Source organism: Lygodium microphyllum, chromosome 24, assembly GCF_053477565.2.
Source record: "Lygodium microphyllum isolate KBCC chromosome 24, Lygodium_microphyllum_v1.1.10, whole genome shotgun sequence".
Taxonomy (NCBI): Eukaryota; Viridiplantae; Streptophyta; class Polypodiopsida; order Schizaeales; family Lygodiaceae; genus Lygodium; species Lygodium microphyllum.
The window spans coordinates 105561621-105577891 of NC_141158.1; the positions used below are offsets into that span (position 1 = coordinate 105561621).

A 16271-nucleotide genomic window follows, 5' to 3' on the forward strand; every position below is an offset into this window, starting at 1 on the left:
GGTTGGACAAACCAGGAGCCATAATGCTCGATTTCTGCATGTGTTTTCAGCTTTAGACAATCAGGACCCCAAGGGAAGGCCTGCAACTGTGAGGGCAAGTGAAGAAGAAGTAATGCATAGAGCCAAGGGCCTCCTGGACTAGGTGGATGACACAAATACGAGAGCGTAGCCATTTTTCTGGCCCAAGTTGCAAACTATGGAAGACAAATTTTTCCAAAAGAGCTTGACTTTATGTCACAGGATAATACTCTCAAAGGGGGGTCCAATAATAGCTTGCCAAACTACCTTTCCTTGTGATGCCTATCACCCCCTAACCATTGAAAATGACAAATGAGATGCTTGATCTCCTTGAAGGGGACTGCCATTCTGGGTTAATGTGGTGTTTTGGTGGCCGTCATGTCACAAATGATTCTCCTTTCTGAAATTTGAGCTTGTTATTGGTTTGGCTCTGAGTTAGGGGTGTCTTGAGTGGGACTGAAGCAGGCTACTAACCAATACACACACACACACCTTACTCAGGTACCATATTTGTTCTCCGATTCAGTTGAGAAAAATCATTATTATTTAAAGCATCAAGATGTGTAAGTGTTGTCAAAAGATGGCGTACCAGCGAGACAGTAGGGTTGGCAAGGAGGAACACGCAGTGAACTCGGCAAACATGGAGAAGAGAAGAGAAGAGAGAAGAAACTCTAATGAATGGAATGATGAAGTTCTGAATCATGGAGTGAATGTAATACAAGGGAACAAGGGTGCCGTAGCACAAGGAAGATGATGAAGACAGCCACGAACCACGAACCGCAATGTCCTCCTGAAGGGGTGTGAGGGTAGTGGAGAGGCTGGAGAGAAGAGGTGACGGAGTGAGTGAATCAGCCGTGAGGAATGAATGAGAGAGTGGCCTATAAATAGGCATAGTCAGTCTAGGATGGCGCCCCTTTTTGGGGCTGCAAATCCTAAATGCAAACCCTAAACGCAAAAAATGCAAACTACGGGTGAAAGGTGAAGGGTTTCTCAGCACCCCCTCTCAGGCCCAAAAAGGGAAACAAGAGAAGAGTGAGGTGGAGATGCAATGCTACATGCTGAAGACTGCTCATGCAGCAGGTGCCACTTGGACACTGTTCCTCGGGAAATTATTCACTTGCCCAAGCGCCCTAGTACAAAGATGATGAAAACATGCAATGCATAGGAGGAATGTCGGACTTTGTGTGGTGCCGAGAACCATAAGGATATGCCTGTACTTGATCTCGGGAAGTGGCTCCATGTTGACCAAGTGACCAAGGCAAGAAGAGAAGAGGAGGAGGAAGATGTAGAGGATTCCTCAGATCCAAGAGTTCCACTTGAAAGGTAACCTACAGTAAAGAACAGTAGGCAGAGTGAACTGGAGAACCCGAAACTGAACCTCGGGAGAGAAGCCACTAGCTCCATGCATCCATGCTGGAAGAAATACGAAGGCCTCGTCACCAAGTCGCGACTGAACCTCCGAGGTCCTGATCTAGGTGGTACCTAAAGATCCTGGATATCAGTAGAAGAGATGACTAGTCGAAGACAGCCACCCCAAGAAAGTAGAGGATGGGTGAAGAACGTCATGTGGAGTAGGTTTCCCCTCTGAGATGGGAGGTGGAGGGGCCCCCGCTGAAGTTGAAGAAGTAGATGCCCCCGCTGAGGGCAAAGAAATAACATCCCCCTCTGAAGTAGATAGGGAATCCAAAAACTCATGGATCACAGACTCCGAAATGTCTAACGACGAAGAAATGCCACCGGTCGTGTCGAAGAAGGTATCTGGGGTGCCTAAGAGCTCCCAGATAGACTCTCGAGCCTAAGTAGTCGAAGGTGGGGAAGGGTCGGGCTCAGAATGAGCAAGAAGTGAGCAACAAGCGCTATCTCTCAATGGAGCAGACTAGGTAGCCGAAGAAGAGGAAGGAGTCGAGCAGCCACTGTCTCTCGAAGGAGCGGACTGACGAGGAGACACTATCAAACAATCACTGTCTCTCGGTGGAGCGGACTGCAAATCCGTAGGTCGTGGAACCCACTGTACCTGAAAATAAGTGGGAGAAGATTGCCGCTAGCATTGCGACAATCTCCAAGAGGTCATAGCAGCAATCGATCCTCCATGTGCTCAAAAGGACTTAGTGCGCATCGGATGCGTCTTATTGCCTTGAGCATAGTACTTTGATAGCTGATGCAAAACGATCTCTGTGGCCCAGAAACTAGAGGTGGCACAAGGAATGCCAGGTGGAAGACGCGTATACTCCGGGGGGGTAGGGAGCAAAGGTCGAAGTCGACAGTCTTCAGTGGGATGACCATTCGTGCCGCAGTAGAAACACCCAATACAAGGGCAATCTGTCGTGGAAGACGCCATGGTACCGGTGTGGCAAACTGGAGAAGGGAGGGGTCAGCCACAAACCACAAGCCACAATGTCCGCCGTTCAAGGGGTGGGAGGGCAAGGGAGGGCTGGAAATGGGCTAAACCACTAGTGGTCAGGAAGAACTACCAGCAGTTAAGGTGTAGCCGTCGGTTGTGGGAAAAAGCCGCCAGCTGAAAAACAACAATGCTGATTGTGCCACCAGCTGACTGGCTGAGCAACCAACAGCAGCCTGTGCAAACGCAAGGAGATAGGAAGGAACCACCTGCTGGCTGGGCAAAACCGCCAGTCTGCAGCCAGTGCCGCCAACTAGCTGGGTGGAACTGCCAGTCTGCAGCCAGCGCCGCCAGCACAGCAGCCGCCTGAAAAATGCAGACAGATTGGGTGTAGCCACCAACAGTAGGAGCTGAGCCGCTGGAGCAGACAAGAACTAGCTGCCAGGATACAGGGCGGAGCAGGCCAGCGGCAGAAGACAGCCGCCAAGAGCTGGGCAAAGCCGGCCAGTGGCAGAAAAACAGCCGCCAAGAGCTGGGCAAAGAAGGCGGAGGTCCAGCTGCAAACACAAGATGGGCTGAGCCTTGGGCTGGTTTGGCTGAGCTGCAGGCTGCAAAAGTAATTTAGAACAGTCACCAAAAAAGTGTTAATACAACGGAAGAAGAAGAGAAGTGGATGTTGAACCCGCCATCGGTCTTTCCCTTCACTGGAGTGGAGGATCTTCGCTGCTAGGTGAGCAAAACCAAAAGATGATGTACCAACAAGATAGTAGGGTTGGCGGGGAGGAACACGGAGTGAACTCGGCAAACATGCAGAAGAGGAGAAGAGAAAAGAAACTCTGATGAATGGAATGATGAAGTTCTGAATCATGGAGTGAATGTAATACAAGGGAACAAGGGTGTCGTAGCACAAGGAAGATGATGAAGACAGCCACGAACCACGAACCACAATGTCCTCTTGAAGGGGTGTGAGGGTAGTGGAGAGGCTGGAGAGAAGAGATGACGGACTAAATGAATCAGCCGTGAGGAATGAATGAGAGAATAAGTGTGTTAGTCCATAACAAGAGCTAGGAGGCTAGATCTAACTTTTCATTGCTTAAATGTGAAAGTTGCTTTAGTGACTGGGGGAAAATCACTGTAGTGAGGAAGTTCAATGCCAACCTGACAGCCAAGAGAGCAAACTGGTGCATCTTCTCACACGCATAATGTCTGCAACCCATTCATAGGCTCTATATTGATTCTAAGGGTGGTTAGACACCAACTGCCTGTGCCCACCAGCTTGTGTGTTTTGGCATTGTGGTGGGCACAATCAAGACACATATAAATGCCCGCCAATTCACTATCAACAAACATGTCTAGTCCATTTGGTGGCTGTAACTGACGTGTCAAATCCTGACTAAGACAACAAAGCTTTTGTAAAATAAATGATAACCTCTTGTTGAATTGAATTGGGCACATGAATCCCATTTGGATTAAGAGCATCGCCAGGCCATCCCTGTTCATGCAAGAAAACCGTTTGGTGGGCCAAATGGAAGTTTCCAAGTGTCTACAACTTCCAAATTTTTTGTGTGGCCAGGGGATGCATGCCTGGTCATAACTGCAAGTTTTTCCATATTGATATCTCACAAATCAATGTATCCGGTCCTCCTCTGATGATTCATCCAGTCCTGGAATGGCTATAATATCTAAAATCCACAGATTTCTTCCAATTGATTGAGCACCTGATGCATCCAAAGACCTCCAAAGAGACATGGTAAGAATCTGAAGTTTGATAGCTTTATAGTTTACTTTGTCTTCATGGAGCCATACAAGCTAGGTCTTTTCTGATTTAACCTCTCTCATATAAAAAAATTATGATCTCACAGTCCTGATAAGAACTGCAACCTGCTGGACAGACGGTAGGGTGAGCATAAATGCAAGCAAGTCAAACTGAGAACAGAAGAGAGCTAAGCCCAAACTGCTAAGTACCGCATGGTCCAACTTTGACTTTGGTCCAGTGATATATCATTTAGTGCAAGTGTCAATTTCAGTGTGGAGGCCTGACAAAAGTGCACGTCAAATCATCTGAGTTGTGGGCAAAATTATTTCTAACCAATAAAAGGCAGTTTTCGGCATGTCTTCATAATCATAGGCCTCCATAAACAATGCCAATTGCAAAATTCCAATCTGTAGAATGCAAGTACCTCATCACTCTTAACTCCACAGATTCTATGCAGAAAGTGATTGCATTGAATTGAGGTTTGGTTGACAAAACATTTGCAACAATGCATTGTTTTCCAAATGTATAACCTATGCTGAATACAAAATTGGCATCTGGTAGATAGTACTTTGATAATGTCAGCATATACAAAGCAAACAGCATTCCTTTCTGGAAGATGTATAAATTGTCTCAGTACTTTGTTTTGTCTTGCTTTCATAAGCAACAGGCTGAACATCTTGTTTCAAAACAACCTTAACGCTCTCTCTTGAGGCACCACAGTGACATGCAAAACAATGTCCTCAGTGGCTGCTTCCATCCAGCCAATTGAAAGGAACTTCTTGCTTCTCAGTCCAATTAAAGATACTTGAATTTTGATCAAATCATGCAAATGCCCAATAGCTTTCCATTAAGTCTTGGGCCACTCTAGAGACAAATCGTCTAAGGCTACAGCAGTAAATGAAGTTGTATGCAAGCTATAACAGTTACACTATTTGCAGACAGAAATAAGTGGCCCAGTGGAGAGCTTCCATCCAATCAGGCACCCAAGATGTCTAGCAACATTTTGTGGGCGATACATTTCCCCAACCAATGTGGAGTGCCAGTAACATTGATACACAGGAGGCAAGTTTGATTTGGTAAAATTGGCGTTAAGACCATTGAAATTCCACGTCTACTTTAATGGGTTCAGGCAGGATAATGTTTAAAAGAACAGGCTCAATAATGTTTGACTACCAATTAACTAATTTAAATTTTGGTATTTGTATTTCTGCCATACTGCTGACTATTATTTGTAGGACCGCAAAGGATAATATGCAGGACTTAGACACAAATGCACCTGTTCGAATTTATTTGAGAATGCTATCAAGAGATCACTTTCAAAGTTTAAGTCCTTGCAATCAGCCAATTGTTCTTCAGGTGGTTTGAAATGAATCTCCACTTTTAATGGAGAAGCAGGAGGCAACACAATGTCAGCATTTGATTCAAAGTTTGCATTGTCCATGTCACTATCAGTAGTTCTTTCCAGACACGATCTTTCAAGTATCTTGGCTAAATAGAAAGGTGGTGTTGAAATAATACGTAAGGAAAGGTTGTGACTGTATTCATTAGTAAGCAGTAGCGTACAGGTACTCAAATGGCATGTTGTTGTTATAAAAGTGAAGCTCAATGTATCCTCAGGACATATGTTTAACCTGCTTGGAAAGCATAATAATACATGCCTTAAACAGAAGTCATGTTAGCAGCTATGTAAGCTTGTGTGTAATTTTACTCGTGTTGTAAGCACATGTTGCACATTGGCCTTAAAAGTGGGAATTTAAAAATGGTCTAATATAAGATTGCTCGTATCATTTTCCAAGTGAATGCCTGTTGTTGATTCAGTTGTCAGCTGCACAGTTCTAAGAGCATAATCTGGTTTGTTTGTGAGAACTTAGCCATGCACCATACCTTGGTACAAAAGATAAAGCCTCCAGACCAACGTAAAGTGGAGAGATGTCTATTATAGCTGCTTGCTTGTTGATCATATGAGCAAGAGAAAGATGATTCCTCTCTTCTAGCAATTCCTGTGTTACATCCTCCTGCTTGTTCGTGCAAACAGATTCATCAGCTCTTATTGAGAAAGGCTTTCCTTCACATGTGCTCAATACATCAGGAATTGTATCATGAGGATAATGTGCATCCAGAACCCTTGTCTTGCCAACAAGGGTCAAGGAGAAAGGACCAGCAATTTCAGAATGGTGTTTCACTGTGAAGGAAACACTGCTTCTTGCAGGTATGCACTGCAGGATGATAAAACCAGGGCCCAATTAGAAATCGTGAATACAAAACAATGTCCTCATTAACCTATTCAAAGGTTATTGACCTGTTTCTGTGGCTCAATCTGAAAAGGTGGCATCGAGGAACATGGCACCAAATTCTCCTTCAGTATGACTTGAACAGTTATAGCCTCTTCAACTTGTAAGTGTACCTCTACAGGACCTTTGTCTGGATCACCCAGAAGTGTTAAATGGACCATTACTTCACTGTCAACGTTGAAGATAACTTCTACAGAAGCTTCTTCTGCAGATTTTATCGTATTGATCTTCTCCCAATCAAGCTCTAGATCTACTGAAGCTGCATTCATAACATAAAATGATTTTTCCCTTGGTGGATGACCTGCTGCTGCTGCACTCCATTTTAACATTATGCAGGAGACTTGCCCAGTCTGTCCAAACTCCCGAGGCTCAAATTGGCTCTGTGTTAGCGATAATGGTGTACCAATCAAACCTATACTGAGAGGAATCTCGACAGCCAAATTATTCCCCACCTGTACATCATAAACATAACCTCCTTGAGAAGAATTTCATAGAACGAGACCTTAAATAATGGGTCTACCACAATCAATAGTAGACATCTTACCGTACAATAAATGACATCGTTATAGCTTCCTGGTATCAAGCCATAGCAAAAAACTTGACACTCCCACATTTCCCAAGCTTTTAATTTTTTCTCACATGCAGATGTTATGACAGCAAGGCCTTTTCTGCTCACCATGCAAGAGGATGCCCATAACCTCTGAAAGACCATCGCATGACCAGAAGCATAATGGAACTTATTTCTGCAACTTTTCCCCAAATCATCAAGAAGACTAGTATTTTGTGACATGCTGGTTGTGCCCAAACTGGATTTTCCTATCAAGTCTGCAATCTGTTGCCTTGTTAACAAATGTTCTAGCCCATACTTCCCTACAGAGATTCGAACTATTCCAGGTACAGCAGTCCTATTCTTGACAACCAGACTTAGAGAATAAACAGTTCCAAGCAGTAATCTCTTCCCAAAGTTCAAAGGGGGGACCTTTGAATTGTCAATAGTTTTGAGATTTGAAAGCTCTCTCTTCAAAAACCTGATTTTGGAGCTATGATCAATCAAGGATAAAGACCGCTCCACATGAAAGCTGCAAAACATGTCTGAAACATATAAGCGAATATTTAGCTCCAAAGGGTTCATCATTCCTGAAACTCTGCAGACAATAGTGCAAGTAATTTCACCAGTCTCACGAGGTGTTAGATTGACTTTTACTTCATGTTGACCGTGTGGCTGCAAAACCCCACTTTCAGGTTGGATGTCTATCACCAAAGAGCCTAGACCTTCATTAACATATTTCGACCACTTGAATTGGCTCTCTAATGCACACAAATTTTGAACCAAGACTGTCTCCTGCAAACTTGAGCCCAAATATACAATTCCTAAATCCATTGTGGATGGAGATAAACAAACAGCAGAAGCAGATGCTTGTGTGTGAACTATGGCATATTGTGTGCAGGAAAGTCCACCAGCAATTTCACACTGTATTGCCCACCTTAACCTGCCACAAACTAGAGGTCTGAACACCACTTTCACACTGATTTGTGCCTTAGCACACAGAGTGCCTTCAAAGGGATCAAACAGAATTTGCTCCTGCCCCTGCTGAATATTGTTGGACCTTTGTTCCACCAATGCGTTCCTGCCCTTTCCTTCAGATTTTGGAGCATTTCCAGAACTTGATAAACACATCTCTTCAACATCGCCTAATGTGTTAATGTCCAACACTGAAGCTAGTACTGACAACTTAGCAAGTTTTACAGAAGTTACTGGTAGCTTAGAAGCAGGTAGAAACTTGAAGCAGGTAGAAACTGAACTCATGTTTGTTAATTTGAGCTCCAATGAAGACTCCTTTCCAACCTGAAAAGGTATCTAGGATAAGCAAGAAATTCTTATCCCTAAAAGAGAGTCGCAGTTAAGGTACTCCTTAGAGTCAAAATGCCTAATTGTTTTATCATAAATGTGCTGTTCCAGGTGTAATGTGCAATAAGAAAAGGAAGGTACCTGAGCAACTCCGAAGTCAAGTAAAACTGGTGACATTTTGACTAAAGGTCCCTGGACACAGCCTTCAACCTGGAAAACCAATTTGGGACCTCCCATAACTTGGCAAAACAGCTTCTCTATAAATCTACCTATTTTTCTAGCTTTAATATCTAAACAAAGTTCTATTGTGTCCATAGGCTTTACATTGCCACTCAAAGGAAAGACTGAAACGTGATTCAAATCTTTGGTGCTCTCCCAGCTAACATCTGGAACTTGCCAAGAAAAAGAGATATTGACAGAATTATTGTTCCTCAACAGAACAGTAGTTGTGAGTGTCTGTCCTTGTTCAATTAAATCTGAAAGACAAAGGACAGGAGGCATGAGCTGGACTTGTAAAGGCTCCCCAGTCCCAGAAAGTTTCAAGTTCAGTATCTTCCTGACACAACCAACATTATCTGACCCTTTCAGAGATGAGAGAAGAATGTCTTCTTTTTCACTTTCACCATTATCTGAAGTTCTGTCCCATGCAGTTACATCATCTTGAATACTGTCATTCACTCTTGTCATGGCCAGGAGATCTTGAAGAATAACATTGAGTTGCTTCCACAATGCACTTTGTAGGGGAAAAGCCCTCTTTGTATCAATGTAAAGAGAGGCACACTGATTGTAAAGAATGGGTTTCTTTGGAACAAAATGGAATGTAAACTGTTTATCCATCTCTGCATCTAGAATGCCAAAGCTAGGTGTTGGGAAGAAAACGGTCTTGGAATCATTGTATGGTGCTTTTAGTTTCGGTTCAGACAAATCACAATCATCCTCTAACATCCAGAAATATCTGACAGGAATTTGCATTTGGTTTTTCACAACCAAACTTCTGCAGGCATTAATACTTGAGACAGTTGCACACCCAAACCATAGGTCCAACTGACCATCATTACTCTTAAGTTCCTCTTCATCGATCTTTTCAACAGTGACATGGAAATCTATACCACAGCCTGTGACAAAAATGCTCCAATCAAGGCCCCCATCTGTGATCAACTTCAGCTTCACTTCATAATTGCCAGCACACTGTGGCATAAAAACAATAACTATCTCACCACATTCATCCTTTTTCAATCTGAAATGGCTTGGATAGACTACAAATTGTGGAAGGAGCAGCACATTATACAAGCTGGCTAACACGGACTTCTGTTCGGAAATTTCACAAGTAGCCATTTCATCGCTGCTTAACACCTGGAAAGTGGAAGCGGCTCCCTTGCTTGTGAGGGACAGTAGGAAAGTGGTGTGATGACCAATCAAGCAGGGTCCAAGATTGATTGTGGAAGGAATCTCAACCCAAGGAAAGGGATTTCTCGCAGCTAAATGTAATCTGATTGCACACATTTCACAAGTAACTGTGACAATGTCCTCAACATTGACTCCTGAATCAGTCGAGAATGTAATCATGAACTTACATGTTTCACCTGGTGCCAAAACTGTTCCTTGATGAAAACTCTCCATTACAATAACATGAAAGTATGGACTTGCAGGCTGCATTATCCTGTAGCAAAACTGTTTATTCCGTTAGAAAAAGAACCTCTCTGTAAAGCAAAGCATCCAACACAAGTCTAATAAGCAGCTCACCTAATCCTTTGGCTCCATGTGCTAACGTTCAGTACTTTGAGTTGAGCACTATTGGTTGAGCCTATATCTGTCAAAACGGCTCATTATATGGCCTATTAATCATGGACATAACAAGCAAAATAATTTTCACAGTTTAAATCAAATAGTGCTATACCAAGCTTGCATGCATTAACATTTGGTAGATGAGTCTAATTCACCAGTTTTTTTGATCCGGTCTCTTCATTTTGAATAACCAGAACAAAATCACTAGCCTGTTCAGCGCAGAGTCATCAAGATGCTTATAAAAACCTCTATCCACCTAGTGCCAACTCACTTTCCAAACACATTCAGCTTTTGGGTTGCTCAAGTTGCTCAATTTCATTAATTGTTTCCTTCCTCATCCTACACACAATCCTCTCTATCACTCTTTCCTTCCAAGCCTAGAACTGAGCCTATCTCTAAGCTATCCTTTTGCAGTATTCTTTTATTTTCTCTCTTCTCATGTTGTGCAGTCTATTACAGCAGTCTTCTACACTTTCATCACTGCACCCACTTCTAATGCTATCCAAGTCTCATACCCAATCAAAACCTATAGGTCCTTATAGCATTTAGTCCCTGACTAAAATGCAAGCTATAAGCGTAAGTACCAATATGAGAACTTAGAACACACAAACCTCAACATCAATCAAGATGGCTTTTGGTGCTTTAGTGAAAGGAAAAAGAGAGATCTCACTATCATAAGATATGCAAGCTTAAGATGTAACATAGTAAGAGAAGGAATGTGTAGCAAAAGAGAGAATACAAGCTTGAGTGAGGCATGCAGTAATCAAAGATTCTCATGTGGAAAGGGAAGGCACATTGCTATCAATATCATAGACATCTAAAACAAGGGATACACTGAAACCAGCCTTCCTTTCACGGAAAGGGTGGTAAATAACTGCATAAGCACAAATTACTGCAAGCAATAAAGTTTACATTAACTAAAAATGCAAATGTAGCCACTTAATCTTGGACAATGGACACCCTATCGGTCCCAAAACCGGTGCCCATTGCAGTATTTCTTTAACTTGTATTGCTAAAGATTGAAGCATATTGAGATACAATCTGATCTCCTTCAATATTCAATATATCTTGTTGTCCATAATAACCAGCAAACCTTCAAACCGATTTGCCCCTTTGTTTGCTTGAGGATTGGTCTTAAATCTCCTCCTTGGATTACAAATTATGCCCCAAACTTAATATTAGCTAGCTGGTCTCTTCATATTCTCTAAGACCAATTTGTCATCCAATCAATCCTGAGCATTTATTAGCCCCTGAATTGGCATTAATTAATTAATTAATGCCTGGTTCCTAATGTCACCACTGACATTAATGGGTAATCAAATATTCTAAGCCAAAATCTATCACCATGCACCACCTAGAACTTGACTAACATAACTCGTTACAACTTTCGCCTTTGACACCCATTGACTTCTCAAGGTCCTTGGTCCATCATTGTGATATAACTAACTTACACATCACATGTGCATCCCACATTTGCACATTTGATTAACACTAAATCAAATGGTGAGCAAAGCATCAAATTATGTCCTCATGACAAACATAACACTCCACAATCCTCTAGATTGGATCTTCTCATGGAAAAGTGCGCTTAGCCACTTCTAGCTACACACTTGACTCATGGCCAATCCTTTGAAAGGAAAAGAAATCCTTGGCAGGCTCAATGAGATCATAAAATGTGTTCAACCTGCAGGGTATCAAATGATGGATACCAAGAGGAAGAAGAATTTTGGAATGAAGTGGAAGTATTTTGGAAATCTCAATTGGAGATTGATTTATAAAAAATGCTTTTAACACTATCTTTGAAAAGATTATTTTTAATGTTTTTGAATTGTACTTAAAGGTGTGAAACAAATATTGTGTAACACGCTGCTGAAGCTATTTGTATATGACTCATAGTGTGGCAGGGCCTAACTAGACAACTAAGCATGTCAAGTGTGTGTGGAAAGCGGGTGGACAATCGTGACGATGATGCAATTGAACGAATGGGTAACCCGATTAGTCGGGTGCTTTTTGAAAGGATGAAATAGGAACAAGGCTAAACAATGACTTCCTAGGATCGGTTGTCTTAGTATGAAGATATGCAAGGGTTTACATAGAGAAATCACATAATGTACAACCACAACTAAGGCACAATAACTCAGACTGATATCATCTCTCCTTGAAATGGAAAGCTCAGTCTAATTAAGCCCCTTTCAAACAATTACTTTATTTGGTTTAAAATCTCCTTCTGCCATGAGAGACTAACTTGGTAAGGTACTTGGTTAGGAGTAGAGCTCCTAGGTAAACATCAATTTCAGGATCCTCTGGTCTTTATGGTGGCAAACTCTCCAAGAAAAGAGTTTATTAAGGAACCCTGAAACTTCTTTTGTTGCAGTCTTGGACAAATAAGATGCAAGAATGGTGCTGATGAGGCTAATCACCTTTCAGTCACGTGCATGGTTCACTAAGCTATTATTAGACAGGAAGTCTCTCCTTGTGTTACATGCTCTTATAACAAGCAGCAGCCTTGCCTATCTTGTGATTCTAGCAGTCAATTCAGATCTACAATAATTGATGACATATACAATAAATAAATTTCTAATAATTTCAACACTTGGTTATGAGAGAATTCACCAACCATATCCATTAAATATTATAGAAGGAGGATCCGAAAGTGGTACATATTCTTCATTTTTCTCCTTCCTTATAAGCAGCTGGAGGGCCTGGGTACAGACCATTCAGGAAATGCAATGAATCTGCTCTACTTCAGAGTTTCAAAAGAACCAAAACAGGAAAATAAATGAGTTTTGTGACCTTAACAGCTTTCCGAACACGGCAATATCGTGGATTTTGCAGATGCTCAATCTTTTCTCGCATGCACCTTGATATTAGATTGCCCTGTTTCATCTTAGGATTGATGAATCCGGTCCATTTAACCTTTCTATCGGAATGAACATTTACATTGAATAAAGTATAGCAAGCACACCAGTTGTCGCCTGTGACGTTTGGCAATAGATATATGTTTCATCTCTCTAACATCCTTCCGCTTTCTCTTAACATGCTCCTGCTGGGGTTCAGAGACTGGCTTTATCGTTGTACCTAAATCAGAATTCTTGACTGCAGTATGCATTGTGTTTGGCATAGGACCATCTGTTACCTGCAGGAGAGCATAAAGCACTGTTATATAATGGTAGAAAGCAGGAAGATTCTCCACTTGTTTTGTAAAAAACCTGATAAAATACAGTTTGGTGATTTCAAGCTTCAAAAGAAACTGTAATATATGCCATGGAATACAAAGATGTAATCATCAACATCTGGGCAACAATGAAAAATGACCAACATTCACAATTCACCATTCAGCCCACCAACAAAGCTAAGGTTTTCTGATTGCCTTCTTGTAATCCAAATCCTCCAAACAAACATGAGCAGTAATGCTGATTCCTACCCATACATTTCAAGAAAGTCATCTCAAAGACCTGTTGACCTGTTATGTCACAGTTTCTACCATGATGGCATGCCTTTAACACATATGAAGCTGAACATAAAGGAGCCTAGTTCCCAGCAGGTGCCTTTTCCATGTGTTGACAAGATGCTTTGCATTTTTGGCTTTCTATGTCTGTTTCAACACTAACAGATAATGGCACCTTCTTCCATTTAGGGGTGCACACATAGTCTAGCATTACAGAACACCAGGCTGAGCTTGTCTTCTACGCTCATACTGTTGATATCCCCCCCCCCCCCAAACAGACGGCCGAGGAGCATGCATCCTTTCTTAGTTTTTATATTTATCACAGTGATACCTCAATGTCACAATAAATTTTGGCATTTTCCCATGTGGGGAAAGGGGCTCTTGTCCCTTGTTTTTTCTTCCCATAGATGTTGAACAAAACAAGGGAAAAGAGCACTGCATACCTAGCTAGGTGCAGTTGGGGTCAGGGGGCTGGTGGTCCAAGGTGCCCTGCCCCCAACTGCACCTAGCTAAGTATGTAGTCCCTCCCTTGCGAAAGCTCATGACAATGTCGTAATTCACAATGAGGGAACTACAGCAGGAATTTGTCGAAGACTTCGTGTGTGTCTTCTTTTTTCCAAGGAAGAAATGGCACGTCAGAGATAATAATCACTACAGTGAAGGTACAAAATACACCATTGCTGTGTGCTCCTGTTCTGGTTGCTTATGTGAAGACCAATCCCAGTATGAGAGGGCCTCTCAGGCGACCAATTCCTGCATAATAGACTCACAACCAATCATCTGTTAGAGATTTATTTCTTACCGGCATTTCGCTATATGTTGCCAAAGTCCCTTCCATCACGAGAGCGCGTTAAGGCATCAGGGTAACAGCAGCCTTTGTGTCAGGACGCCATGAAACCTTCCAAGGTTTCGGTTAACACTGTCAACACACTTGCGCGCGTGGTGACGGTTGGAGATGCCGCGCTAGCGCATGCACGGGGGCGGAGAGCCAAACAAGTTTTCATGGTATCCACACGCACTAGACCCATGCGTGACCACGCACTCACACGCAAGCGGTGACACCTACAGACGTTGCGCATGAACAAGGGCTTAGGAAGCCCCTTGTGGATGTTCACATGCACCCGACATGTGCAATGATGCAGACACTGTCAAATAGGTTTTCATGGTGTTCACACACTCGATCCGTGCATAGCCTCGAACCCATACGTCACTCTATCCTTTCCCCTTGCATTCAACTTTAGGACAGTTCATACTTATATAGTAGGTACTCTTTTCAAGGGTATAATGTGATGATCCGATTGCCACATTAGCATCACTAGAGTCACAATGGTTCTTGGGGCTTGAAATTGATCTTGAGCACAATTTTAGCACTTGAACAACATGCAATATCTGGTTAAATGTGGGTAAACACATGGAGAATCAAGATTGAATCAGACCAAATTTCCTCAAGAAGTGATAGGCATCTGTAATTGGTTGTGTGTGGGTAAGCCTGTGAAGAAGTGAGATCAAGCCACACCAAAATCCTTGAGAAGTGGTAGGCATGTAAATTTGTTGCCCTATCTAAGGCCTTGAATATCTACATCGAGCTTCAACAAGCATTGCTATAGTTTACGATCTTAATAAAATGTGAGTATGGGTATATACATTATCACTTTTAAAGAAATTCAAGAGCAAGTGAAATGATGTGCTTGGTAAAGTTAATGGTGGTACTAGGTTCATAGTGGACTAAGATACCTACAATGCATTAATTCAAACAAACGTTGTCATAAAATTACCAAGTTTGCACGATTTGATTGTGAGTGATTATTGCCATTGTGCCTAGTAAACCACCTTACATGAAATTTTGTTGTGGGCAAGAAGGATGTCTTAACGGCAAGGAAAAATGTATTATAGGAAAAGTGACAAAGGTGTTTGGCTAGTCTTTCTCTAAGTTAATGATGGTGAGTCATATTTACATAACTCTCATGTTGGTAGATGTTGTAGGAATGGGAGTAAATCACACTTGCTCTTCACACCGAATGTGAAGGTTGTAAGTGACCAGGGGGATACTTAAGAAAGTAATTGATATAGTAGTAGCCTACAGGAAGAGTGTAGATATATGAACAAACTTGCAAATAGATTATTCAAGTTGGAGAATCAATGTTGACATTATCAAACAACTTGTATCTATTGCATTTGGGTGATATGTGATACTAACTCAATACATGCAAAATGAACAAGTTTGATGTCCTTGGGGAGTACTAAATTTTTAAAGAAGAGAGAGCAAACTTTTGCAATAATACAACATCATCAAAGCATGTAATCTTTTTGTAGGTCCACATGTCTACAATGGCTATAATTTTGTGCATCATTTGAGCTTTTTCCTTGATGATAAATAAGATAGGATGTGCACTTTCCACGTTCAATTATTGTCTATCGAAAGTATACATTTTGCAAAGCATAAACTTTTATCAACACATGAGGTGTGATAAGTACAACTTGTAACCTTTCTCTTCGAGTGCTTGTGCTCATATAGTTTACCCAAGACCACCTTTCATATTTGGCAAGTATTTTCTCAAAAGAGTATCATAAGGCATGTGAGGTTACATTTCAAAATGTTGTAGATTTAGTGCTCTTGGCCTTGTAATTTCATGGTTGAATATGTTGCAGTTTCATGCATGTTTAGCTAATGTCACTAATCTACTAGTCGCCCTCATTTGCATATGGGACATGTTAACACATGATTACAATATACAACATTTTTGACAATGTGCATCAATGTGAGACTTGGATGGCATACTAGTGCA

The 16271-nt window shown here is 41.9% G+C and overlaps 1 protein-coding gene across 7 annotated transcripts in view; it reads right to left on the reverse strand.

Moving 5' to 3' along the window:
- LOC148015477 (uncharacterized) overlaps positions 1-14550 on the reverse strand; it is a 70570-nt gene extending 56020 nt beyond the window's left edge. For 3 of the 7 annotated variants that reach the window (XM_087665998.1, XM_087666000.1, XM_087666001.1), the window contains exons 1-10: positions 14288-14550; positions 13003-13173; positions 12831-12914; positions 12655-12739; positions 9996-10062; positions 8394-9912; positions 6948-8249; positions 6412-6855; positions 5997-6328; positions 5389-5743 (exon numbers count right to left, since the gene is read on the reverse strand). In XM_087665998.1, coding sequence (XP_087522124.1) covers positions 5389-5743; positions 5997-6328; positions 6412-6855; positions 6948-8249; positions 8394-9912; positions 9996-10062; positions 12655-12739; positions 12831-12914; positions 13003-13173; positions 14288-14323 — 4395 coding nt within the window. In that variant the 5' untranslated portion in view covers positions 14324-14550. The remainder of the gene's footprint in view (positions 1-5388; positions 5744-5996; positions 6329-6411; positions 6856-6947; positions 8250-8393; positions 9913-9995; positions 10063-12654; positions 12740-12830; positions 12915-13002; positions 13174-14287) is intronic. The other 4 variants (XM_087666003.1, XM_087666002.1, XM_087666006.1 and 1 more) reach the window with 2 other exon arrangements.
- Between the last annotated feature and the right edge of the window lie 1721 nt (positions 14551-16271).